We start from the raw sequence: 25,935 nt of genomic DNA on the forward strand, positions 1-25,935 counted from the left end.
ATCAAATTACTGCCAACTGAAACCTGCTGATTGGAAAGTTTAGGAAAAAAATAGATGAGATTAGGGTGAGTGCTCCTGCTATTCCAAAAAGACAAAATTGCAAGCCATAGATTTAGAAGAAGGGTTACAGAAGGGAAACACAACATTCCATACCATTCAAGAGCATAACCTAACTCCTACAGCAGGGACACAATGATTTCCATCTGACAATGGAAGAAGTCTCTGTAGAACCTACAGAGTTGCTTTCTCATAGCCTGAGCAACACATTCTCCCCTTCCAAGTAGGTGGGTCATTCATTCCTCCTGGGATTCTTTGGAGGTTTCCTGCCAAGTCTGCCACATTCTCCTTTGATAAACACTCCACACCCAGGAACAGTCCTCCCAAAGTCATTATCTTTGTATTAAATTATATGGGCTCTTCAACCATAGCTCATTTGACCCAGGATGAAAACCTTACCTAAGTTGGATCAATTTAATTTTCTTTTCTGAAAATTCTGAATTTATGCTAGGAAATTCCAGTTAAATTCTCATAGGTACTCACACATATGACCATATGTACATGAAAAAATGCGGAAACAAAGGGAGAGGAGAGAGGAAGGACAGGGAGAGAAGGGAGATCAGGAAACAGAGACAGAAAGAATGAGAAGGAGGAAGATGTACTTTATAATAAAAAAGGGCTCTGGATATTATGGTCCATGTCACATTGCCCATCTATCTTATCTTTGCAGATTCCTGTGCTCAGCAGTGGAAGATTTTGTGGTGGATATTGTAAAGGCCTGGAGTCAGATAAAACAGAACAATACAGCAATAGAATCTGTGATTTTGAAAGTAAGTTTCCATTCCTTTTATCTAGTACTTTTAGTGGAGCCAGGGCCTTTTGATTTGTTATCTTTTAATTTATTATTTTAAGTCCAGTATAATTAATGTACACCATTATATTAGTTTCAGATGTACAATATAGTGAATAAACTACTCTATACATTACTCAGTGCTCATCATGATAAGTTTACTCTTAATCCCCTTCATCTATTACACCCACCCTCGCATCCACCTCCCCTCTGGTAACCATCAGTTTGATCTCTATATTCAGGAGTATGTTTTTTTGTTTGTTTCTTTTTTCTTTGCTCATTCCTTTTGTTTCTTAAATTCCACATATAAGTGATCACATGCTATTTGGCTTTTTCTGACTGACTTATTTTGCTTAGCATAATGCTCTCTAGCTCCATCCATGTTGTTGCAAATGGCAAGATTTCATTCTGTATTATGACTAATATTCCATTGAATATATATACCATTTTTTTTCAATTCTAATTATTTTTATTTTTTAAATATACTTTATTGTCAGACTGGCTTTCATACAACACCCAGTGCTCATCCCAACAAGTGCCCTACTAAATGCCCATCACCCATTTTCCCTCTCCCCCACCCCCCATCCACCCTCAGTTTATTCTCTGTATTTAAGAGTCTCTTGTGGTTTGCCTCCCTCCCTCTCTGTTTGTAACTATTTTCCCCCTTCCCTTCCTCCATGATCTTCTGTTAAGTTTTTAAAGATCCACATATGAGTGAAAACATATCTGTCTTTCTCTGACTGACTTATTTCACTAGGCATAATACCTTCCACTTCCATTCACATAGCTGCAAATGGCAAGATTTCATTCTTTCTCATTGCCAAGCAGTATTCGATTGTATATATAAACTATATCTTCTTTATCCATTGATCTGTTGATGGACATTTAGATTCTTTCCATAATTTGGCTATTGTTGAAAGTGCTGCTATAAACATTGGGGTACATGTGCCCCTACACATCAGCACTCCCGTATCCCTTGGGTAAATTCCTAGCAGTGCTGTTGCTGGGTCATAGGGTAGTTCTATTTTTAATTTTTTGAGGAACCTCCATACTGTTTTCCAGAGCAACTGCACCAGTTTACATTCCCACCAACAGTGCAACAGAGTTCCCATTTCTCCACATCCTCACCAGTATCTGTAGTTTCCTGATTTGTTCATTTTAGCCACCCTGACAAGTGTGGGATAATATCTCAGTGTGGTTTTGATTTGTATTTTTCTAATAATGAGTGATGTTGGGCATCTTTTCATGTGTCTGTTGGCCATCTGAATGTCTTCTTTGGAGAAGTGTCTATTCATGTCTTCTGCCCATTTCTTCACTGGATTATTTGTTTTTCAGGTGCTGAGTTTGGTACGTGCTTTATAGATTTTGGATACTAACCCTTTATCCAATATGTCATTTGAAAATATCTTTTCCCATTCCATCAGTTGTCTTTTAGTTTTGTTGATTGTTTCCTTTGCAGTGCAGAAGCTTTTTATCTTCATGAGGTCCCAATAGTTCATTTTCGCTTTTAATTCCCTTGCCTTTGGAGATGTGTCAAGCAAGAAATTGTAGCAGCTGAGGTGAAAGAGGTCATTGCCTGCTTTCTCCTCTAGAGTTTTGATGGTTTCCTGTCTCACATTTACGTCTTTCATCCATTTTGACTTTATTTCTGTGAATGGTGTAAGAAATTGGTCTAGTTTCATTCTTCTGCATGTTGCTGTCCAGTTCTCCCAGCACCATTTGCTAAAGAGACTGTCTTTCTTCCATTGGATGCTCTTTCCTGCTTTGGCAAAGATTAGTTGGCCATACATTGGTGGGTCCAATGCTGGGTTATGTATTCTATTCCATTGGTCTCTGTGTCTGTTTTTGTGCCAATACCATGCTGTCTTGATGATTACAGCTTTGTAGTAGAGGCTAAAGTCTGGGATTGTGATGCCTCCCACTTTGGTTTTCTTCTTCAATATTACTTTGGCTATTCGGGGTCTTTTGTGATTCCATACAAATTTTAGGATTGTTTTTTTTAGCTTTGAAAAGTATGCCAGTGCAATTTTGATTGGGATTGCATTGAATGTGTAGATTCCTTTGGGTAGTATTTTCATTTTAAAAATATTTATTCTTCCAACCCATGAGCATGGAATATTTTTTCCATTTCTTTGCATCTCCATAAATTCCCTTTATAAGTTTACTTTTCAGTATGCAGATATTTTACATCTGTGGTTGGGTTTATTACTAGGTATTTTATGGCTCTTGGTGCAATTGAAAATGGAATCAGTTTCTTTACTACTCTTTCTGTTGCTTCATTATTGGTGTATAAAAATACAACCGATTTCTGTACATTGATTTGTATCGGAGACTTTGCTGAACTCATGGATCTGTTCTAACAGCCTATTGGTGGAATCTTTCAGGTTTTCCATGTAGAGTCTCATGTTGTCTGCTAAAAGTGGAAGTTTGACTTCTTCTTTGCCAATTCGGATGCCTTTTATTTCATTTCATTGTCTGGTCGCTGATGCTAGGACTTCCAACACTATGTTAAACAACAATGGTGAGAGTGAACATCACTGTCGTGTTCCTGATCTCAGGGGGAAAGTTCTCAGTTTTTCCCCATTGAGGATGATATTAGCTGTGGGCTTTTCATATATGGCTTTTATATTGTTTAAGTATGTTCCTTCTATCCTGACTTTCTTGAGGGTTTTTATTTAAGAAAGGATGCCAAATTTTGTCAAATGCTTTTTCTGCATTAATTGACAGGATCATATGGTTCTTTTCTTTTCTTTTATTAATGTGATATATCACGTTGATTGATTTGCAACTATTGAACCAGCCCTACAGTTCAGGAATGAATCCCACTTGATCATGGTGAGTAATTCTTTTTATGTGCTGTTGAATTCGATTTGCTAGTATCTTGTTGAGAATTTTCGTATCCATGCTCATCAGGGATATTGGCCTGTAATTCTCCTTTTTTGTGGGGTATCTGTCTGGTTTAGGAATCAAGGTAATGCTGGCATCATAGAATGAGTCTGGAAGCTTTCCTTCCACTTCTATTTTTTGGAAAAACTTGAGAAGGATAGGTATTAACTCTACTTTAAATGACTGCTAGAATTCCCCAGGGAAGCCATCTGGTCCTGGACTCTTATTTTTGGGGAGATTTTTGATAACTGATTCAATTTCTTCACTAGTTATGGGTCTGTTCAAATTTTCTATTTCTTCCTGTTTGAGTTTTGGTAGTGTATAGGTGTCTAAGAATATAGGTGTCCTTTTCTTCCAGATTATACAGTTTTTTGGCATATAATTTTTCATACTATTCTCTTTTAATTGTATCTCTGTGATGTTGGTTGTGATCTCTCCTCTTTCATTTGTGATTTTATCTGTTTGGGTCCTTTTTCTCTTCTTTTTGAGAAGCCTGGCTAGAGGTTTATCAATTTTATTTATTTTTCAAAAAACCTACTCTTAGTTTCATTGATCTGTTCTACTGTTTTTTTAATTCTATATTGTTTATTTCTGCTGTGATCTTTATTATTTCTTTTCTTCTGTTGATTTGGGGTTTCTTTGTTGTTCTGCCTCTAGTTCCTTTAGGTGTGCTGTTAGATTTTGTATTTGAGATTTTTCTTGTTTCTTGAGATAGGCCTGGATTGCAATGTATTTTCCTCTTAGGACTTCCTTTGCTGTATCCCAAAGGGTTTGGATTGTTATGTTTCATTTTCATTTGTTTCCATATATTTTTTAATTTCTTCTCTAATTGCCTGGTTGACCCATTCATTCTTTAGTAGGATGTTCTTTAACTTCCATGCATTTGGAGGTTTTCCAAACTTTCTCCTGTGGTTGATTTCACGTTTCATAGCATTATGATCTGAAAATGCGCATGGTATGATCTCAATTCTTTTACATTTATTGAAGGCTGTTTTGTGACCCAGTATGTGATCCGTCTTGGAGAATGTTCCATGTGAACTCGAGGAGAATGTGTATTCTGCTGCTTTAGGACACAAAGTTCTGAATATATATGTCAAGTCCATCTAGGCCAGTTTATTAATTATTGTTTATTGGCCACTGTTTATTGATTTTATTGTTTATTAGCTCTTCTTGATAGATAGACCCCATAATTATGAAATAATGTCCTTCTTCATCTCTTGTTACAGCCTTTAGTTTAAAATCTAGTTTGTCTGATAGAAGTATGGCTACTCCAGCTTTCTTTTGGCTTCTAGTAGTATGATATATGGTTCTCCATCCCCTCATTTTCAATTTGAAGGTGTCTTCAGGTCTAAAATAAGTCTCTTGTAGACAGAAAATACATGGGTCTTGTTTTTTTTATCCATTCTGATACCCTATGTCTTTTGATTGGAGCATTTAGTCCATTCATATTCAGTGTTATTATTGAAAAATATGGGTTTAGAGTCATTGGGTTATCTGTAGGTTTCATGCTTGTAGTGATGTCTCTGGTACTTTGTGGTCTTTGCAACATTCCACTCACAGAGTTCCCATTAGGATCTCTTGTAGGGCTGGTTTAGTGGTGATGAATTCCTTCAATTTTTTGTTTGTTTGGGAAAACCTTTATCTCTCCTTCTATTCTTAATGACAGGATTGCTGGATAAAGGATTCTTGGCTGCATATTTTTCCCTATTCAGCATATTGAAAATTTCCTGCCACTCCTTTATGGCCTGCCAAGTTTCAGTAGGTAGGTCTGTTACTACACTTACATATCTACCCTTGTAGGTTAAGGCCCGTTTATACCTAGCTGCTTTCAGAATTCTCTCTTTATCTTTGTATTTTGCCAGTCTCACTATGATATGTTGTGCAGAAGATCGATTCAAGTTACGTCTGAAGGGAGTTCTCTGCGCCTCCTTGATTTCAATGTCTGTTTTCATTCCCCAGATTGGGGAAGTTTTCAGCTATGATTTGTTCAAGTACATCTTCAGCCCCTTTCTCTCTATCTTCTTCTTCTGGAACTCGTATGATACAAATATTGTTCCATTTCATTGAATCACTTAGTTCTCTAATTCTCCCCTCGTGGTCCAGAATTTTTTTCTCTCTTTTTCTCAACTTCATCTTTTTCCATAATTTTATCTTCTATTTCACTTAATCTCCCCTCTGCCTCTTCAATACTCGCTGTCACCACCTCTAGTTTATTTTGCACCTCATTGACAGCATTTTTGAATTCATCATGACTATTTTTTAGTTCCTTGACCTCTGCAGCAATAGATTCTCTGCTAACTTCTATGCTTTTTTTTCAAGCCCAGCAATTAATCTTATGACTATTATTCTAAATTCTTGTTCAGTTATATCGTTTATATCTGTTTTGATCAATTCTTTAGCTGTCATTTCTTCCTGGTATTTCTTTTGGGGAGAATTCTTCCATTTCATCATCTTGGCTAGTTTTCTGTCCCTTCTGCATTTTAAAGACTTGTTATGTGCCCTGTGAGCACTACTATATTAAAGAGGGATCACACACTGTCCAAGGCCTGGTCCTCCAGGAGGTGTTTTTTTGGAGAGTGTTACTTGCTCTCTGTTGATGTGACTTTGGTTACTTTATCTCCCTCCTCATAGTGATGTTTTGGACCCTCCACCAGGTGTGCTTTGATTTGTTCATTGAAATAGACCTGGAAAGGAAAGCAAGCAAACAAACAAACAAAAAGCAAAGACACAAAACAAACACACACACACACATACACACACACACAAACAAACCAAAAAACCCCACAAACAACCAGAAACACCAGCTACAAGTAAACAACAGGGTGGAGGCAGTGCTGATGGAAGAGGACTTATCCCATACAAAGAGAGAAATGACAGGGATGGGGAAAAATAAAAAATAAACATTGACCAGACAGAGAAGCTGTATGGCTTAATCCAGAGGGAGTGAAAGGAAAATAAAGGAGGTGGGGAAAAAGAAAAGAAAAGAAAATTGACCAAAGAAACTCTACAGCTTAATTCAGAGAGAGTAAGGAAAGTAAAGAAGGAGGCAGGGAAAAAGAAAAGAAAAGAAAATTGACCAGACAGAGAAACTATTCAGCTTAATAGAGAGAGAGAAAAGAAAATAAAGAAGGTGTAGAACATGTATCAAGAGAATAGATTAAATATTTCTGCTTAAACAAACCAACAACCAAAGTAACCAGACTAGAGGAGGGAGGAGATAAGAAGGAAAAAAAGAAGGAAGAATATATCTATATAATAAGAATTGTCCAAGAGTTACATCAGACAATGCAATAGCGCTGGTCTGGAGGAGGGGATGTCTGGTTTGTCAGCGTCAATCCCACTCTAGTAGATATGCAGTTAACAGGCGAGGAGGAGTGTGGTTTGGTGAGGTGGGTCCCGCCTCCACTGTGGGCCCGCTGTCCATTCTCTGAAGCCCCACTTATGGCCCATCAGGTTGTCTTGGTGGGTCCCTGGACACAACTGTTTCCTGCCTCCCAGATTCTTGGAGTTCAAAGTCCTTTGGATTCAACACTGCTTTGTTTGAGAGAGGAGGGAACTTTGGATCCCCCTACTTCTGCCCCTCCTTCCAATTCCTCACTTCTGAGGTACTTCAGCTTTGACCCGCTCAGATCCTTTGGGGGTGGTCGTGCTGAGCAATGGCCAGGTGCTGGCCCACCCCCAGGAACATGCACAAGACTGCATTGCTGCCGATGCCCAGAGACTGTGGTTAGGTGCCAGCCCTCCCCAGGAAAAGTTCACATGATCTTGTAGCAGCAGCACTTCAGGGATTATGAAAAATCATAACACACATCTAGTGCCAGGATTCCCCCTTAACATTCTTGTTCCAACACCAGTGAATGTGGTTGTTCTCCAGGGTCCGCTGGGACCTTTGCCTGTGGGGTGACTGCACAGCCTCTACCAACCAAATGTCCCAGCAGGGGAACCGCTGCTCCCCATATGGCCTGAGGACCCCTCGGACCTCACTCTCTGCTCCCAGGGATTCGCCCTTCCCACCAGAGCACCGCCAGGTACCAGGCTGTGGAATTTCAGACTCTGCGCTCCCCTGTTTGTAGAGTCCTAATGGAATTTAAACCCTCTCCTTTCTCCTTTCTCCCTTTTTTGTTCAGTACCTGCGGCTATTTCCACTTTTCCCCTTTCTCTCCAGCTTATTTTTGTGGGGGTTGGTTTTCCCATACTCTCCCCCCATCTCTGTCCTCTCTCTGCAAGCAAAAACAGCTCCCTGCCCTCCACAGCTTCTCTCTCCCCTCCTTCACCTCTCTGCACTGTGTACCTGCCAAGTTCTGTAGTTCAGGTTGTGTAGATTGTTGTGTTAATCCTCAAATCAGTTTTCTTCATGTGTAGGATAGTTTAGTGTTGATCTGGCTGCATTTCAGGGACAAAAGATACAAAAAACTTCCATGCTGTTCCACCATTTTGGCCCCTCCTATACCACTTCTTTATCCATTCATCAGTCGATGGACACTTGGGCTGCTTCCATAGCTTGGCTATTGTAAATAATGCTACAATAAATATACGGTTACATGTATCTTTTTGAATTAGTGTTTTCATTTTCTTTGGGTAAATAGCCAGTAATGGAATTACTGGATCTCATGGTAATTCTATTTTAATGTTTTGAGGTGTTTCCATACTGTTTCAATTGCTCCACCAGTTTGCATTCTCACCAACAGTGAACGATGGTTCCATTTTCTCCACGTCCTTGCCAACACTTTTTTCTTGTGTTTCTGATGTTTGCCATTCTGACAGTTGTGAGGTGATATCTCATTGATGTTTTGATTTCCATTTCCCTGATGCTTAGTGATGTTGAGCATCTTTTCATGTGTCTGTCGGCCATCTAGATGTCTTCTTTGGAGAAATGTCTGTCCATGCTTTCTGCCCATTTTTTAATTGGGTTGTTTTTTGGGTGTTGAGTTTGATAAGTTCTTTATATATTTTGGATACTAACTTTTTATTGGATATGTCATTTGCAAATATTTTCTCCCATTCCATAGGTTGCCTTTTAGTTTTGTTGATTATTTCCTTCTCTGTGCAGAAGCTTTTTATTTTGATATAGTCAGAATATTTTATTTTTGTTTTTTTTCCCTTGCCTAAGGGAACCTATCTAGAAAAAGTTGCTATGGTTGATGTCAGAGAAGTTACTGCCTGTGCTCTCTTCTAGGATTTTTATGGTTTCATGTCTCACATTTAGGTCTTTAATCCATTTTGAGTTTTTGTGTGTGTGTGTGTGTGTGTGTATGGTGTAAGAAAGTGATCCAGTTTCTTTCTTTTGCATGTTGCTGTCCAGTTTTCCTAACACTATTTGTTTAAGGAACTGTCTTTTCCCCAGTGGATATTCTTTCCTGCTTTGTCGAAGATTAATTGACCATATAATTATGGATTTATTTCTAGGTTTTCTATTCTGTTCTATTAATCTCTGTGCCTATTTTTTTGTGCCAGTACCATACTGTTTTGATCACTACAGCTTTGTAATATAACTTGAAGTCTGGAATTTTGATGCGTCCAGCTTCACTTTTCTTTTTCAAGACTGCTTTGTCTATTCAGGGTCTTTTGTGGTTCCATATAAATTTTAGGATTGTTTCTTCTAGTTTTGTGAAAAATGCTGGTGGCATTTTGATAGGGATTGTATTAAATGTGTAGATTGCTTTGGGTAGTATAGACATTTTAATAATATTTGTTCTTCCATACCATGAGCATGGAATGTCTTTCCATTTCTTTGTATCATCTTCAGTTTCTTTCATCAGTGTTTTACAGTTTTCAGAGTACAGGTCTTTTACCTCCTTGGCTGGATTTATTCCTAGGTATCTTAATATTTTGGTTGCAATTGTAAGTGGGAATGTTTTCTTAATTTCTTTTTCTGCTACTTCATTATTGGTCCATAGAAATGCAACAAATTTCTATACATTGATTTTGTATCCTGAGACTTTACTGAGTTCATTTACCAGTTCTAGCAATTTTTTGGTGGAGACTTTCTGGGTTTCTATGTACATGTAGTATCATGTCATCTGCAAAAAAAGTGAAAGTTTGACTTCCTCCTTGCTGATTTGGATGCCTTTTCTTTTTGTTGTTTGTTTGCTGTGGCTAGGACTTCCAGTACTGTGTTGAATAAAAGTGGTGAGATGGGACATCCGTGTCATGTTCCCAACCATAGAGGAAAAGCTCTCAGTTTTTCTCCATAAGGATGATATTAGCTATGGGTTTTTCACCAATGGCCTTTATTATGTTGAGCTATGTTTGTAAGTTTATTTCTGGGCTCTCTATTCTGTTGATCTATGTGCCTATTTTTGTGCCAGTACCTTACATCTTGAAGTACATCTTTGTAGTACATCTTGAAATCTGGGACTGTAATACCTCCTATTTTGTTCTTCTTTCTCAAGATTGCTTTGACTATTTGGGGTCTTTTGTGGTTCCATGCAAATTTAAGGATTATTTGTTCTAGTTCTGTAAAAGATGCTATTGATAATATGATAGGTATTGCATTAAATGTGTATTGCTTTGGGTAGTATGGACATTTTCACAAAAAAAATTTTTTCCCAGTCCATGAACATGGAATATCATTCCATTTGTTTGTGTCATCTTTAATTTCTTTCATCAGTGTTTTCTGGTATTCAGGGTACAGATCTTTCACCACCTTGGTTAAATTTATTCTGAGATATTTTATTATTTTTGGTGCAGTTGTAAAAGGGATTGTTTTCTTAATTTCTCTTTATGCTACTTCATTATCAGTGTATAGTTTTCTGTATATAAATTCTGTATCCTGTGTCTTTACTGAATTCATTTATCAGCTGCAGTGGTGTTTGTGTGTGTGTGTGTGTGTGTGTGTGTGTGTGTGTGTGGAGTCTTTAGGGTTTTCTATATACAGTATGATGTCATCTGCAAATAGTGAAAGTTTACTGCTTCCTTACCAATTTGGATGCTTTTTATTTTTGTTATCTGATTGCTGTTGCTAGGATTTCCACTACAATGTTGAATAAAAGTGGTAACAGTTGGCATCCTTGTCTTGTTCCTGATCTTAGGGGAAAAGCTCTCAGTTTTTCACCATTTACTATGATGTTCACTGTGGGCTTTCATATGTGATCTTTATTATATTGAGGCATGTTCCCTCTAAACATACTTTACTGAGGATTTTTATCATAAATGGACGTTTTACTTTGTCAGATGCTATTTCTACATCTGTAGAAATAATCACATGGTCTTTATCCTTTCTCTGGTTGATGTGATGTATCACACTGATAAATTTGCAAATACTGAACCACCTTGCATCCCAGGAATTAATCCCACTTGATCATGGTTAATGATTTTTTTAATGTATTGTTGGATTTGATTTGCTAGTGTTTTCTTGAGGATATTTGCATCTATGTTAATCAGAGATATTGGCCTATAGTTTTCTTTTTTTTTTTTTTTGTATTGTTTTTATCTGGTTTTGTTATCATGGTAATGCTGGCCTAATATAATGAATTTGGAAGCTTTCCTTGCTCTTTTGTTTTTTTGGAATAGTTTCAGAAGAATGGGTTTTACCTCTTCTGTAAATATTTGGTAGAATTCACCTGTGAATCCAGATGGTTCTGGACTTTTGTCCATTCAGAGTTTTTTTGATTGCTGATTCAATTTCATTGCTGGAAATCAGTCTGTTCAAATTTTCTATTTCTTCCTAATTCAGTTAAGGGAAGTGACTTGTTGCTAAAAATTTATCCATTTCTTCTAGGTTGTCCAATTTGTTGGCATATAATTTTCATAATATTCTTTCATAATCTTTTACCATTCTGTGTTATCATTTTTTATTTCTCTTCTTTCATTTCTGATTTTGTTTATTTGAGTCCTCTTTTTTTTCTATTGTTTTGGGGTTTTGTTCTTTTCTTTTTCTATCTCCTTTAGGTGTAAGGTTAGGTTGTTTATTTGAAAATTTTCTTGCTTCTTGAGGTAGACCTGTATTACTATTAATTTCCCTCTTAGAACAACTTTCCTGCATTACAAAGATTTTGGACTTTGTGTGTTCATTTTCATTTGTCTGCATATATTTTTTGGTTTCCCTTTTATTTTTGGTTGACCTATTCATGTTTAGTAGCATGCTATTTAACCTCCATGTATTTGTTTTCTTTCCTGATTTTGTCTGGTGGTTGATTTCTAGTTTCATTGTATCAGAAAAGATGCATGATATGACTTCAATCTTTTTTAATTTGTTGAGACTATTTTATGGCCAAACATGTGATCTAACCAGAGACTATTCCATGTGCACTTGAAGAGAGTGTGTATTCCACAGTTTTAGGATAGAATATTCTCAATATATCTATTAGATCAATCTGGTCAACAGTATCATTTAAAGCCACAGTTTCCTTATTGATTTTCTGTTGGATGTTGATTTTCTGTTGATTTTCTAACCCATTGATTTTCTAACCCATTGATGTCAGTGATGTGTTAAAATCCCCTGATATTATTGTATTACTATCAGTTACTTCCTGTATGGTTTTTAATAGCTGCTTTATGTATTTGGATGTATCCATGTTGGGTGCATAAATATTTATAATTATATCTTCCCGTTGGATTGGTCCCTTTATGATTATATAGTGTCTTTCTTTGGCACTTGTTAGGGTCTTTGTTTTAAAGTCTATTTTGTCTGATATAAGAATTGCTACCCTAGATTTCTTTTCACTTCTATTGGCATGATAAATGTTTTTTCTATCCCTTAACTTTCAATCTGCATGTGTCTATAGGTCTGAAATGATCTCTTGTATGCAACATATAGATGGTCTTTTTTCTGTATAAATTTTTAAGTTTATTTGAGAGAGAGCATGAGTGTGGTAGGGACAGAGAGAGAGGGGAGAGAAAGAATCCAAGAAGCCTCTGCACTGTCAGCACAGAGCTCAATGCGGGATTCAAACTCATGAACCATGAGATCTTGACCTGAACCAAAAGCAGTAGTCGGATGCTTAACCAACTGAGCCACCCAGGCACCCCAGTGTATAGATGGGTGTTACTTTTTTAGCCATTATATCACCCTATGACTTTTGAGTCCATTTACATTCAAAGTAATTATTGAAAAGTATGTACATATTACTATTTTGTTATTTGTTTCATGATTGTTTTTGTAGTTCTTCTGTGTTCCTTACTTCTCTTGCTCTCTTCTCTCATGGCTTGCTGGCTTTCTTTAGTGACATACTTGAATTCCCTTTTCTTTATTTTTTTGGATATCCACTACTAGTTTTATTTGTGGTTACCATTAGGTTTGGATATAACATCTTCTGCATATAGCAGTCTATATTAAGTTGATGGCCATTTAAGTTTGAACCCATTCTAAAAGCACTAAATTTTTACCTCTTTCCAACTCCACGTTTTAGGTATATGGTGTCATTGTTTTATTTTGTGACTCCCTTAACTGATTTTATAGATATACTTAATTTTACTGCTTTTGTGCTTCCTACTTGTCTTACTTCTGCCTATGGTTTTTCTTTCCACTCAAAGAATCTCCTTTAACATTTATTGTAAGGTTGGTTTAGTAGTGATGAATTCCTTTAACTTTTGTTTGGGAAGCAATCTTTCCTTCTATTCTGAACTATAGCCTTGCTGGATCGAGTATTCTTGGCTGCAAGTTTTTTTCTTTCAGCACTTTGAATATATTATGCCACCCCTTCTGGCCTGCAAAGTTTCTGCTGAAAAATCAGCTGATAGCCTTTTGTGGTTTTTCTTGTAAGGAGCTATCTCTTTTTCTCCTGCTGCTTTTAAAATTCTCTCTTTATCACTATTTTTTGCCATTTTAATTACCATGTGTCTTGGTATGGACCTCCTTGGGTTGATTTTGTCAGGGAATCTCTGCGCTTCCTGGATCTGGATATTTCTTTCCTTAGATTAGGGAATATTTTCAGCTATTATTTCTTCAAATAAATATTCTGCAATCTTTTCTCTCTCTTCTCCCTCTAGGATCCCCACAATGTGGATGGTGTTATGCTCGATGGTGTCACTGAGCTCCCTTAATCTATTCTCATTTTTTATTATTCTGTTTTCTTTCTCTTGTCCACCCTGCTTGATTTTCATTACTCTGTCCTCCAGGTCACTCATCTGTTCTTCGGCTTCTGTATATTTAATTTCAATTTTTGAGTTTTTCATCTCTGATTGGTTCTATTTATGTGTTCTGTTTCTTTGTTGAGGGTCTCACTAAGGTCCTCCACTCTTTTCTCAAATTCAGTGACTATATTTATGGCCATTACTTTAAATTCTCTAGCAAGCATATTAGTTATATCCATTTTGTTTAGCTCTCTTGCTGTGATTTTGCCCTGTTCTTTAATTTGGGACACATTCCTCTGTGTCATTTTTTTATAACTCTTTATACTTGTTTCTATGTGTTAGAAAAGTCAGCTATGCCTCCTGTTCTTGAAAGCAGTAGCCTTATTTAAAAAAAAAAAAAAAAAAAAAAGAGGCCCTGCAGTGCAGTGTCCTCTGCTTACCAGAACCCGGCACTTCAAGAGTGTCTCCTGTGTGTTGTGTGTACCCTGGTCTTGTGGCTGAGCTGTTTTTGTCTTAAGTCGAGTCATCTGAAATGGTTCTCTTTGCCTGTTGTGGGTAGTGTTTCATCCTTGTGTGGTTAATGGGCCAGTTTGGAGCCACATTAGGCTTGAGGTGGGTCAGACCAGGCATTTGTCAGATCTGCCGAGACCAAACTGCAGGATGCTCTCCTTGTGTTGCCCCCTGAGAGGCTTTTGTTGGTAGGCAGGGCACTCTCCCTGTGTTGTACCCTGAGAAGCTTTCATTGGTGGTTGAGGCCTGCAGTCAGACCATATGTCTGCCCCCAGCCCACGGCTTGAGCTGCAGTAGAACTGATGTGTGTGGTTATCTTCCCCTCTCCCCAGAGCAGGAGTCACTTTGGAGTGGTGCTCGCCCTTGTCCTGGCTGCTTGCACAATGCCATGCTTGTGTCCTCACTTTGGATGGACTCCTGCCAAGGGCATGTTTGATGGGGTGGGTCCACAGAATTCAGGGAGTGGGGTGCCCGGTATTAGCAAGGTGTGTGCCGGTCTCTGTGGGAGGGGACGTGTAGCTCCTTTGGAGAACTGCTGAGGATGGGTTGAAGGGGGCAGGTCCACAGAAGTGCACAGGGGTGGGGTGTGCTGTTAGCAAGCTAGGTGGAAAGTGTTCCTCTTGGTTCCCACAGGTGTCTGTGTTTCTAGGCTGGGAGCAGGGGAAGGAAATGGCACCTGCCAGCTCTTTTATTCTTGGAGAAGTCTCCTAAGGATCCCTGTCCTTCCAGCACACATTCTGAGATTAGTAAATAAGTCTCCTTCCCATATGTCCCCAAGTGTTTATCAAACTGCTGCTTCTATGTTGTATCTCAGTGGGGTTGTTTTGTTGTGTCTTTAAGGGTAGAAACTCAGTTTCCTCTCACCTTCCAGCTCTCCCATAACTGAGCCCACTGATTTTTAAAGTTCCTGGTGTTGAGCCCCACTGATTATAGGAACTCACAAAGCCCCTCTGGTTTTCAAAGCCAAATGTTATGGGGGTTTGTCTTCTCAGTGTGTGTCCCCTGTACCTGGGGTGCCTTGTGTGGTGTCTTCTCTCCCTTCTCTGTACCTTTGGTGTCCTTCCACCCTGTGTACAGTCTCACAGGTCATTTTGGTTCCCAACCATGTCTCTGCCCTTTCTCCAACTGTCAATGTGGCCTCTTCTCTGTGATTAGCTGTGGATAATCTGTTCTGCTGGTCTTTGGGTCATCTTCTGCATTATTTACACTGATGTGGCTGTTATGTAGGTGTATCCATGGGATGAGGTGATCTTAGGATCCTCCTACTCTGCCATCTCCCTGGAAGTCCCAGGGCCCCCTTTTTAATTAAAAGCAAATGTGAGGGCACCTGAGTGGCTCAGTCAATTAAGTGTCCAACTCTAGATTTCAGCTCAAGTCATGAGCTCACAGGTTTGTGAGTTCAAGCCCCGTATGGTGCTCTGAGTGTGGAGTCTGCTTGGGATCCTCTCCCTCTCTCTCTCCTCTCCCTTGTGCTCTCTCTCTCAAAATAAATAAATAAACTTAAGAAAAGGAAATGTGCCTTTCACTGGGTATTGTAAAAGAAAGGGAACGAGAAGAGGCTGGTATGCCTCCATTATGGGAGAAGTCTGACCTCATCAAACTTCCATCTCACCAAATGAAGAGTGGCATTATGCATGCTAATACATGTACCATGTACCTAAGCATATGCCAAGCATCTGCTTACACATAGACACAAGTGTACACCAAGCATGTATGCACATGGTTGTATACTAGAACATACATGAAAATATGTACAAATACATGCTAGAAATACACCCACATTAACCTCTATAATAACCTCTATATAATAACCTCTGTATAACAGCCTCTCTATAATAACAACAGCACCAATAGTTAACTTATATAACACTTACACTATGCCAGGAAATGTTTAAGGATTTTTAATGCATTAATTTATGTAATCTTCACAACTGCCCTAGAATATAAAAGCACATAGAGGTTAAGTAACTTGCCTCAGGTCACAAACTATTAAGGGATGGAGCTGGAAATCAAGCCATAATCACTGAATGCAGTCCCCAAACATATGCATATACCAAGGAAGACACTAGGCACCCATGCAGAGGTACACCCACATCCATAGGAGCATGCCCATAGAAACGCCAATCCAGTAATTTTTCTCTTTCCTCAAGTTTGCCACATTACATATCATTTTACAGGCCAATCTGACATGAGAAAAACTTGGCAATATACATTGATGCCTGTAACTGCTCAGAAGCAAACGATATCTGTTTGATACCCTAGCACCCTTTGGCTATCTCATCACATCTACCAAGTACTTCTTTCCCCAAACTTTTCTCTCCTCACATTCAACTTTCTATGCTCAGAGTTCCTGGCCAACTACTACCTCTCCCCACCTCTCACATACCACCCAGTTCCTTATTCTGTCCTTTCAAGCACTAACCTCTCATAACAATGCCCTGTCCCCTTCATTGTTACACAGAGCGACATAATGTATGACAAGCTCAGTGTCCTGATTGATGTCCTGGCTGAGGAAGCAGCAGTTGAGAGAAGTGCTACAGTATGCGCAGACAGTGGAAAGGCAGATGGAAAGACCTTCATCCCTCAAATAGACCACATAGCCAAGTGCAAGTTGGAGCTGGCCACAAAGGCCCAGAATCTCCAGAAATCCTTGAAGCTCATCATATTCCAAGTTGAACAAGGTAAGGGTCCCAGAGTTGTGGCAATTGAGGTAAAGGAAAAAGAAGGTTCCAGTGGATGGTTTACTGGTTTCCCTCACTCTGGGCACTCTGGGACTGCTATTTGACTCCACTGCCAAAACTTGACTAGATCCTGTATTCATATAGTATTCAAAGTCAGTCTTCAGACTGATAATTTGAAAAACCTCAGTCCTAATAAGCTGTCTCTTTGGCTCCTCCTACCTCCCAGACACTCAATCCTTGCAACACATTTATTTTTGGAACTAACACTCATCCTAAACAATTACAGTTCCCAAGAGGTCTGGCTCAAAGCTCTGTCAGCTTCCACCACCAGCCATGGAGTTTTTTTCCACCTATTCATGTTTCTTTCCAACCCACAAGCCTGTGACTATTTTAAAAAGAAAATAATGTTCATCTCTGCATGTCTTATATAGTATTAATCAGGCACAAGGGCCCTGAGAGTGGTCCTGGGATCTCTGGCATTGACTGCCATTTCCCACAACTCATGACATCTGTAAGCTTCCAACTCAGTATGAAAACTCTTTAAACTCCTCCAACTTCTTCCTCCAAAATTTAACATTTTGGCTCCCACTTCTACCCACAATGCTTCCTTGAAAAACATATCATAAAATGGTATAAGACCATGTGTTCTTGAACTGGTGGAGTTGAGAAGTCCACGTAGCAAGGAAGTCCCTTGGATGGCCTCTGACTTTTAGCCATGGCACTTTCTCCTGCCTTGGTTCCTTTAGTTACAGCCTCAGCAAGTTTCCAAAAAAGAAGGAAAATCTCCATTATGCACTGGGAATGCAGTAAACAGCTTGTTTGCCTCTATTTCTGTAATTAAGTTTCCAAGTGGGGATGTACCCATAATCTTATCACAACTAACTCTCAGTCTCCTCCATGAACGTATAAGTCAGATTTAGAGGTGCAGCTTGTGGCCATGGGACAGAGAAAGGCACATCTAGTAGAATAGGGATTGAACCTATGAGGTTTGGCACACGCTGAGCATCTGAGCCATACAACATATACGCTGGTGAAAGGAAGGAGGCTTCTCAAATATTCTTGGAATGGGCGAAACATTTGGATGAAAGAATGGCATGGTCCTAGAGGCTCAAGTCTGGAAAACAGTCCTGTGAGTAAATGTATTAACAAAGATGATAATGGAGGTAGAAGAGCAGAGGGTTTTCCACCTTTCTCCCTCTCCCCCTGGCTCTGAGCTTCTACTCACACCACATTTACTGAGTGACAGAAAAAAGAGTAACCAGTAAAATAGAGAAAGCTCAAGTATGGATATGAAGAGACATGGGGGCAACACTGTAAGAAAGCTAAGACTACAAACAGCATTATGGAGGTAAGGAGATGGTCAGATGGGGGTCTCTACTGGCATTAACTAAACGAAAGAGATGCTTAAGAAAAGTTCAACAAATGTGACCAATCCTCCTTCCTTTATTTCTTCCTCCTTCCTTCCCTCCTTCTCTCCTTCTCTCCCTCCCTCGTTCTCTCCTTTTCTCTTTCCCTCCTTTCCTACCTTGTTCTCTCCCTCCCTTCCTACCTTGTTCTCTCCCTCCCTCTCATCTTTCCTTCCTACCTTGCTTCCTCCTTCTCTCCTTCCTTCCTTTTCTCCTTCCACATTTTCTCTGTAGTTCTTGATGAGCAAAGCCGTCAGACAATATCGGTTAAGAACTTTACTTCAACTTTCTTCCTGGAAGATGACTTAAAAGACATTAGCCAGATGAACCCAAGACACCGTAAGGATCTTTCTCTCCTTCTCTTATTCTATCCTTTATCACTGTTTTCTAGTTCCCATGGAATTAAGATGTGTTTTCATGCATCTTTCTTTAGCCATAATCCTACTCTGCAGTAGATATCTCTCCCTATGTCCTAGAAACTTCACAGTATAAGATCCCATGCCAATGTCCAGAAGTAATGACCTCATTAGGTACTTTGAAAAGGCTGGCCTGATGAAACCCAAGATTTGAAGCAAGCAACCCAACCTTACTGTTCTCTCAGAGGAAGTCCCTGTCCATCTAAGATGATCCCTCTTTGGAATGAGAACCTTGATTATAATCTAAGAGAAAGTCATTGAGTTTGACCATGGTTCCACAGAGAAAATAGGGTGAAATGCAAGTGGGGGGAAGGGCTTTCTTGTTTGTATCTGACACCAAGGTGACATCTTTTGTGTCTAGGTTCCCATCGTGGCACTTTGTCTTCTATATCTTCTCTCAAAAGTGAAGACCTAGACAACCTTAATTTGGAGCACTTATATTTCACACCTGAAACTATGTAAGTATTTAGCCCTACCACCATTTTATGACTTTTCCTTTCTCTGATTAAGAGTAGCCTAAGGATATTGAGTCAAATCCTGACTCTACTTACTAGTTGTGTGACCTTACACAAGTAATTCAACCAATCTGAACCTCAATTTTCTCATGTAAAGATGTAAGATAATTGTAGAACTAGCCACATAAGCTTCTTGTGTTTATTCAGTTTATATACACACAGTACTTGCATTGAACAGTGCTTAGCATCCACAGTTAAGTACTATATGTGTTAACATAATTATTGTTATTCTTATTGTAAATACTTGATAAATATTAGCTGTTGTTATTGCAAAGGACCTGTTTTTCCATTGTTGCCTTTAACAATAAATAATTGGAAACACTAAAAAATAAGTGATCATTTAGGGGACTAGATAGGAAATCTAAAAACATCTGTATCACTAGCCCTACCTCTTTAAAATATTCCCAGGAGCCAAGTTCCACCACATTTACTCATTTTGAGTTTCACTAAGAACAGTTTGGACATCACTTGAAGAAACTCCAATCTCTGGACTGCAGCTGAGAGAGGCAAATCTCATGTGAGAGATGTGGGGTCAGTTTAGTATCAAATAAAAATGTATCTATGAGTAACTAAACTGTATTCATTTTCAGTTGCTCAAAAGAAGGACACAGTTGGCAGTTATTTAACTGCAGCTTCTCATTTATTCCTATCTCCAACCCCCACTCCCCTCTATTTCATTATTGGCTTATGCTCATGTCTGAGGTCTCATGTACCTACCTTATGAGCTTTGATCAGTTGTATGCTGCCAAATGTTTAACAACTAGCTCTCTGGGGGGAAAATCCTGATTTATTCCTGGTGCAAACCCTCCCACCATGGCCTATTTCAAGCTACTGATATAATTCCATTGAATGCAGAGTTGGGACATAATAGGCATAATCAGCTTATATGAGCTGGTACTAACTGGCTTTAGCACACTACTGGTTTTGATGTTGACACCCAAGGTGGTTGCAGAAGAATCAAGAAACTGGTTGGCTTTGGTTGTATATATATCTACCCTCTTTCATCAGTCTTTTCCCTCAAATGTGTGGTCACTTTGACCTTTGATGTGAAAGTGGTACAAAGGAGTTCAGACATCTCTGAAAACGGTAGTACAGACTTTACTTTCATCATACATTTTTATCTGAGATACTTATTCTTTATGGGAATAAGTCAATGACTATTTCCCTTTATTATATGTGAAGAAAATATTGGCCACTCATATCTAAGGGCCTCCAAGGATGATTTCTTTATTATGAGTTTCAATCCCACTGAATCCTCCCAACTGCTGGGTTCCCTCTCTTAAAGCTAACAAGCTAATTGTTAACATAATAGGGTATTTGTATATGCCTGTCAAGAGCATAAAGTCTTGTGCCCAATGTAAGGGAGGCCTCCCTCAGTGGTTTTCAGTTATATAGATGAAGCCTCCAGCCTAATGATAATGGCACTTCTTTCCTGCACCTATGTCTGTCCTCTTCTTCCCGTTGGTGAATTTAAGACGCTTCAAAGAAAGGTGTGTCATGAACAACTATTTTGGAATTGGACTGGATGCTAAAATTTCTCTGGAATTCAACACCAGAAGAGATGAACACCCAGGACAATACAAGTAAGGAAAAGAAACTCCCCTCCCTATATCCAAACACACAATCATAATATACACATATCCTCCTACATCCCCTAACTTCCAGGCAAGAAAGAGAAAGAAAGAGGTTCTTTGGAAGTAAAACACATTGGTCCCAACGTTGGCCTAGTGTGATGGCTTGCTCCAAATGTTGACCTGGTTTGTGATGACTCTGCACTGGTATCCTGAACTTGGAGCTGCCTACAGAGTTTAGACCTATAGATTGCTTTGTAACACAGCTCATGGTGTTACTATTATTGAAAACAGATTACATTGACTATTCAGCAAATTTCCTACCTTTGCTCTGTATGTGAGAGCTTGACCAGGTCCTAGGAGTGGCTTAAGTGGCTTGCAGTTTGGCAAGGCTGCAAATTATCAAAGATTTCCCTACTAGTTCTTGGTGTCCCTAATCTGGTCCCCCTGGACCCACTGATTTTACCTTATCTGGTGTTAGCTTACTTGACACCTTTTGGTACTTTTGTACTACAGACATACCTAAATGCAGCCTCAGAGTTCTTGTAAATTGAAACCTCAAGTAAAAAAAAAAGCATGCCTCCTTCCACCACCCCTGCCATCTGCTACCAGAACCTCTTTCTCAGAGCAGACATGGGCTGAGGAACAAGTACTTTATCAGATACGTGCTTTGCAAATAGTGTTTTCCAGTTGCTTGTCTTTTTTATGACTCATTTTATAGTAAACATTTTTAAATAGGTATGCATAGATGTATATAGGAAAAGATTTATAATTATAAGACAATGTTACCAGTGATTATTTCATAGAGATTCAGTTGCAGGGTAATTTTGATTTCTACTTTATATATTTCTTTTTTAATTATTGAAATATAATTGACATGCAATGTTATATTAGTTTCAGGTGTACAACATATTGAGTCAACAATTCTATACATTTGCTCAATGCTCACCAGGATAAATGTAGTTACCATTTGTCACCACACAATGTTATTAAAATATTACTGACTCTATTCCCTATGTTGTACATTTCATCTCTGTGACTTATTTGTTTTATAACTAGAAGTTTGTACCTCTTAATCCCCTTTATCTGTTTTGCTCATCTTCCCACCCACATCTGCCTCTGTAAACCACCAGTTTATGTTCTGTATTTGTGAACCTTTTTTGGCTTTGTTTTGTTTTTATTTTTTAAATATTTATTTATTTATTTTTGAGAAAGAGAGAAAGCAAAAGCCAGGAAGAGGCAGAGAGAGAAGGAGACACAGAATCTGAAGCAGACTCCAGGCTCTGAGCTGTCAGTGCAGAACCTGATGTAGGGCTTGAACCTACAAACCATGAGATCATTACCCAAGCTGAAGTCAGAAACTTAACCAATGAGCCACCCAAGCACCCCTATTTTGTTTTTATATTCCACATACAAGTGAAATTATACAGTATTTGTCTTTCTCCGTCTGACTTATTTCACTTAGCATAATACCCTCTGAGTCCATCCATGTGGTTGCAAATGGCAAGATTTAATTCTGTTGCTTGTCTTTTTTTGTTGTTTATCTTTTAATTTTCTCAGTAGTATCGTTTGAAATACAAAACTTTACAATTTGATGAGTTCCAACTGATCAAGTTTTTTCTTTTATGGACCACGCTTTTGATGCCACATCTAAAAAAGTTTTGCCTAACCTAAAGTATCAAAAATTTGCTCCTAAGTTTTTTCCAAAATTTTTGTTGTTTTTGCTCTTACATTTAAGTCTATGATCTGCTTTCAGTTAGTTTTTGTGTATGGTGTGAGGTAAGGGTCTAGGTTCATCTTTTTGCACATGAATATCCAATTACCATATCACCAGTTTTGAAGTTATCCTTTCCCCCAAGGAATTGTGTTAGCACATTTGTCAAAAATAAATTGATCATAAATTTAAGGTTTTTTTCCCCTAAACTCTCACTTCTGTTCCAGTATTCTATATGTCTATTTTCACACTATCTTTATAACTGTAGCTTTATAATAAGTTTTGGAATTGGGAGATGAAAGTCCTCCAACTTTGTTCTTCTTCAGAATTGTTTTGGTCGTTCTAGGTATTTTGAATTTCCATATGACTGAACTCCTATTTTTATAGATGAGAAAACTAGATTGCCCAGAGAACTTATGGTTTCAAACAGAGTCCAAATAATTTTGTGCTAGCTTTCTTGCATTTCAAAACTCATGCTTTGTAGTGACTCATCGTGGCTCTACTTTAAAAGCTCATAGTAGGGCACCTGAGTGGCTCAGTCAATTGAGTGTCCAACTCTTGATTTCAGCTCAGGTCATGATCCCAGGGTCATGGGATCAAGCCCCATGTCAGGCTCTGCACTGAGCATGAACCTGTTTAAGATTCTCTCTCTCTCTCTCTCTCTCTCTCTCTCTCTCTCTCCTCTGCCCCTCTCCCTCACTCATGCTCTCTTTCTGTCTCTAAAATTAAAAAAAATAAAAATAAAAGTTCATAGTAAACTCTATCCAACCTTTATAGTGATTTTAAGTCCCCTGCCTGTTTTTATCAGATATCCTATAGTCACTAGAACCCTGTCTTTCCCACCTCCTCCCCAAGTCTCCCAATATCCTTTGGCTGTCCCACATTTTCTCCATTGGCTCCTCCTTTATAATCTGCCTAGTAAGCTTAGCCCTATTCTATGGCACTGAACTAAGGGCTTGATATACAGGTCTTGGAAATCCCTCCATTTTGCCAGAAAGGTTACGCTTCAAATATATGGCAGTATAAGAGTCACATGTTTCTAATGAAATTGATCCCAAGCAGCTGAAATTTTGTGCTCCTGGAATGGCACTTTCCAGGCTAGCTGGTGTGTATAAACCAGTTATGCTCATAGCTTTTTATGAGTATTGCTTTCTGAATATAGCCTATCTCTTCCAAGTCTGAGCTAATATCAACATCAAGGAAAATCAGCAAATTGGGGGGATGCTGGGGCTTCCAGGGTGCCCAGGAACCCGTTTCAGCAGGTGTTTGCATAGGGATACCCTTTATATTATCCTAGCATCCCCTCTTGTGTTCACTTACCATTTGACAGGACTCCTCTCTATAAGAAGGCACTTGAAGATGGTTCTGGCACAAATATAGACACATAGATCAATAGAACAGAATAGAGAGCCCAGAAATAAACCCACAATTTTATGGTCAATTAATCTACAACCAAGGAGGTGTGAATATGCAATAGGAAAGATTCTCTTCAACAAATTATTCTGGGAAAACTGTACAGCTACATGCAAATGAATGAAACTGGACCATTTTCTTACAGCATACAAAAAAATAAACTAAAAATGGATCAAAGACCTAAATGTGAGACCTGAAACCATAAAAATCCTAAAAGAGAGCACAGGCCAATAATTTCTCTGACATAGTCTATAGCAACATCTTTATAGATATGTCTCCTCTGGCAAGGGCAACAAAAGGAAAAATAAACTATTGGGACTACATCAAAATAAAAGCTTTTGCACAGCAAGGGAAAAAATCAACAAAACAAAAAAGACAACCTACTCAATGGGAGAAGATATTTGCCAATGATATATCCAATAAGGGGTCAGTATCCAAAATACATAAAGAATTTATGCAGCTCAACACAAGAAAAACAAATAATCCAGTTAAAATGAGCAGAAGATGTGAATAGACATTTCTGCAAAGAACACATCCAGATGTCCAACAGACACATGAAAAGACGCTTAATATTATTAATCATCAGGGAAATGCAAATCAAAACATCATCACCACCTGATACCTATCAGAATGGCTAAAATGAACTACACAAGAAACAGGTGTTGGCAAGGAAGTGTAGAGAAAGGAACGCTCTTTCACTGTTGGTGAAATGCAAACTGGTTCAACCACTTGGAAAACAGTATGGAGGTACCTCAAAAAATTAAATAGAATTACCATATGATCCAGTAAGTCCACTACTGTATATTTACCCAAAGAAAATGAAAACACTAATCCAAAAAGATATATGCACCCCTATGTTTATTACAGCATTATTTACAATAGCCAAAATATGGAAGCAACCCAAGTGTCCATCCATAGATGAATGGATAGAGAAGATGTGGGGTGTGTGTGTGTGTGTGTGTGTGTAATGGAATATTAGCTATAAAAAAGAATGAAATCTTGACATTTGCAATAACATGGATGGATCTAGAGAGTATAATACGAAGTGAAATAAGTCAGAGAAAGACAAATACCATATTATTTCACTCATACGTGGAATTTAAGAAATTTAAGAAAACAAATGAACAAAGAAAAAAGAGACAAACCAAAAAACAGATTCTTAGGCATAGAGAACATACTGATGGCTACCAAAGGGGAGGTTGGGGGGTGGGGATGGGTGTAATAGGTGATGGGGATTGAAGATGAGCCCTGAGTAATGTATAGAATTGTTGAATCACTATATTGTACACCTGAAACTAATATAACACTGTATGTTAATTATACTTCAATTTTTAAAAACTTTTTTAGAAAGGAAGGCACTTGAAGAATAAGATGGTGTCTCCTCTTGCTTTTGTTCATTCATTTATCTTTATATTATTCAACCTCTGACTATCTTTCTCTACCTTTATCTCCCCATAGTAGCCGTCTAAAGAACAAGATGTGGTATGGCCTTCTGGGAAGCAAGGAACTTTTGCAGCGCTCTTATAGGAAACTAGAAGAACGAATACACCTGGAGGTGAGTGGAAAAAGAGGGCAATACTTCCTGGACATGGAGAAAGGAAATCTCATTACTTTGGGAACCAACTTTCCCCTATCTTTTGTTCTTCCCAAGCTTTAACTCTGATCCTCCCTCGCAGCTCAAGGGAGGAAGGCATGAGGATAGATTTCCATTTTATGGATTAGAAAATGACAGCATGAAGAGAAAACAGAGCCCTCTCCCCATATCTGTAAATGTCCCTTCATACTGGTATCTGAAGGGCCAACCAATGAGAACTACTCTTTTCTTTCAGTGTGATGGAGAAGCCATCTCCTTGCCAAACCTTCAAGGCATCGTAGTGCTCAACATTACCAGCTATGCTGGGGGTGTCAACTTTTGGGGCAGCAGCACAGCAACCACAGTGAGTATGGAACAAGGATCAGGGA

General features: G+C 38.6%; 1 protein-coding gene across 1 annotated transcript in view; it reads left to right on the forward strand.

Moving 5' to 3' along the window:
- Positions 1–25,935, forward strand: part of DGKK (diacylglycerol kinase kappa) — a 181,007-nt gene that overhangs the window by 142,711 nt on the left and 12,361 nt on the right. Inside the window, exons 14-20 of the mRNA XM_019417507.2 lie at positions 728–827; positions 16,719–16,938; positions 18,579–18,683; positions 19,122–19,218; positions 20,751–20,858; positions 25,432–25,528; positions 25,803–25,910. Coding sequence (XP_019273052.2) covers positions 728–827; positions 16,719–16,938; positions 18,579–18,683; positions 19,122–19,218; positions 20,751–20,858; positions 25,432–25,528; positions 25,803–25,910 — 835 coding nt within the window. The remainder of the gene's footprint in view (positions 1–727; positions 828–16,718; positions 16,939–18,578; positions 18,684–19,121; positions 19,219–20,750; positions 20,859–25,431; positions 25,529–25,802; positions 25,911–25,935) is intronic.

This window comes from Panthera pardus, unplaced genomic scaffold (genome assembly GCF_024362965.1).
Source record: "Panthera pardus isolate Hobbes unplaced genomic scaffold, ASM2436296v1 HiC_scaffold_27, whole genome shotgun sequence".
Taxonomy (NCBI): domain Eukaryota; kingdom Metazoa; phylum Chordata; class Mammalia; order Carnivora; family Felidae; genus Panthera; species Panthera pardus.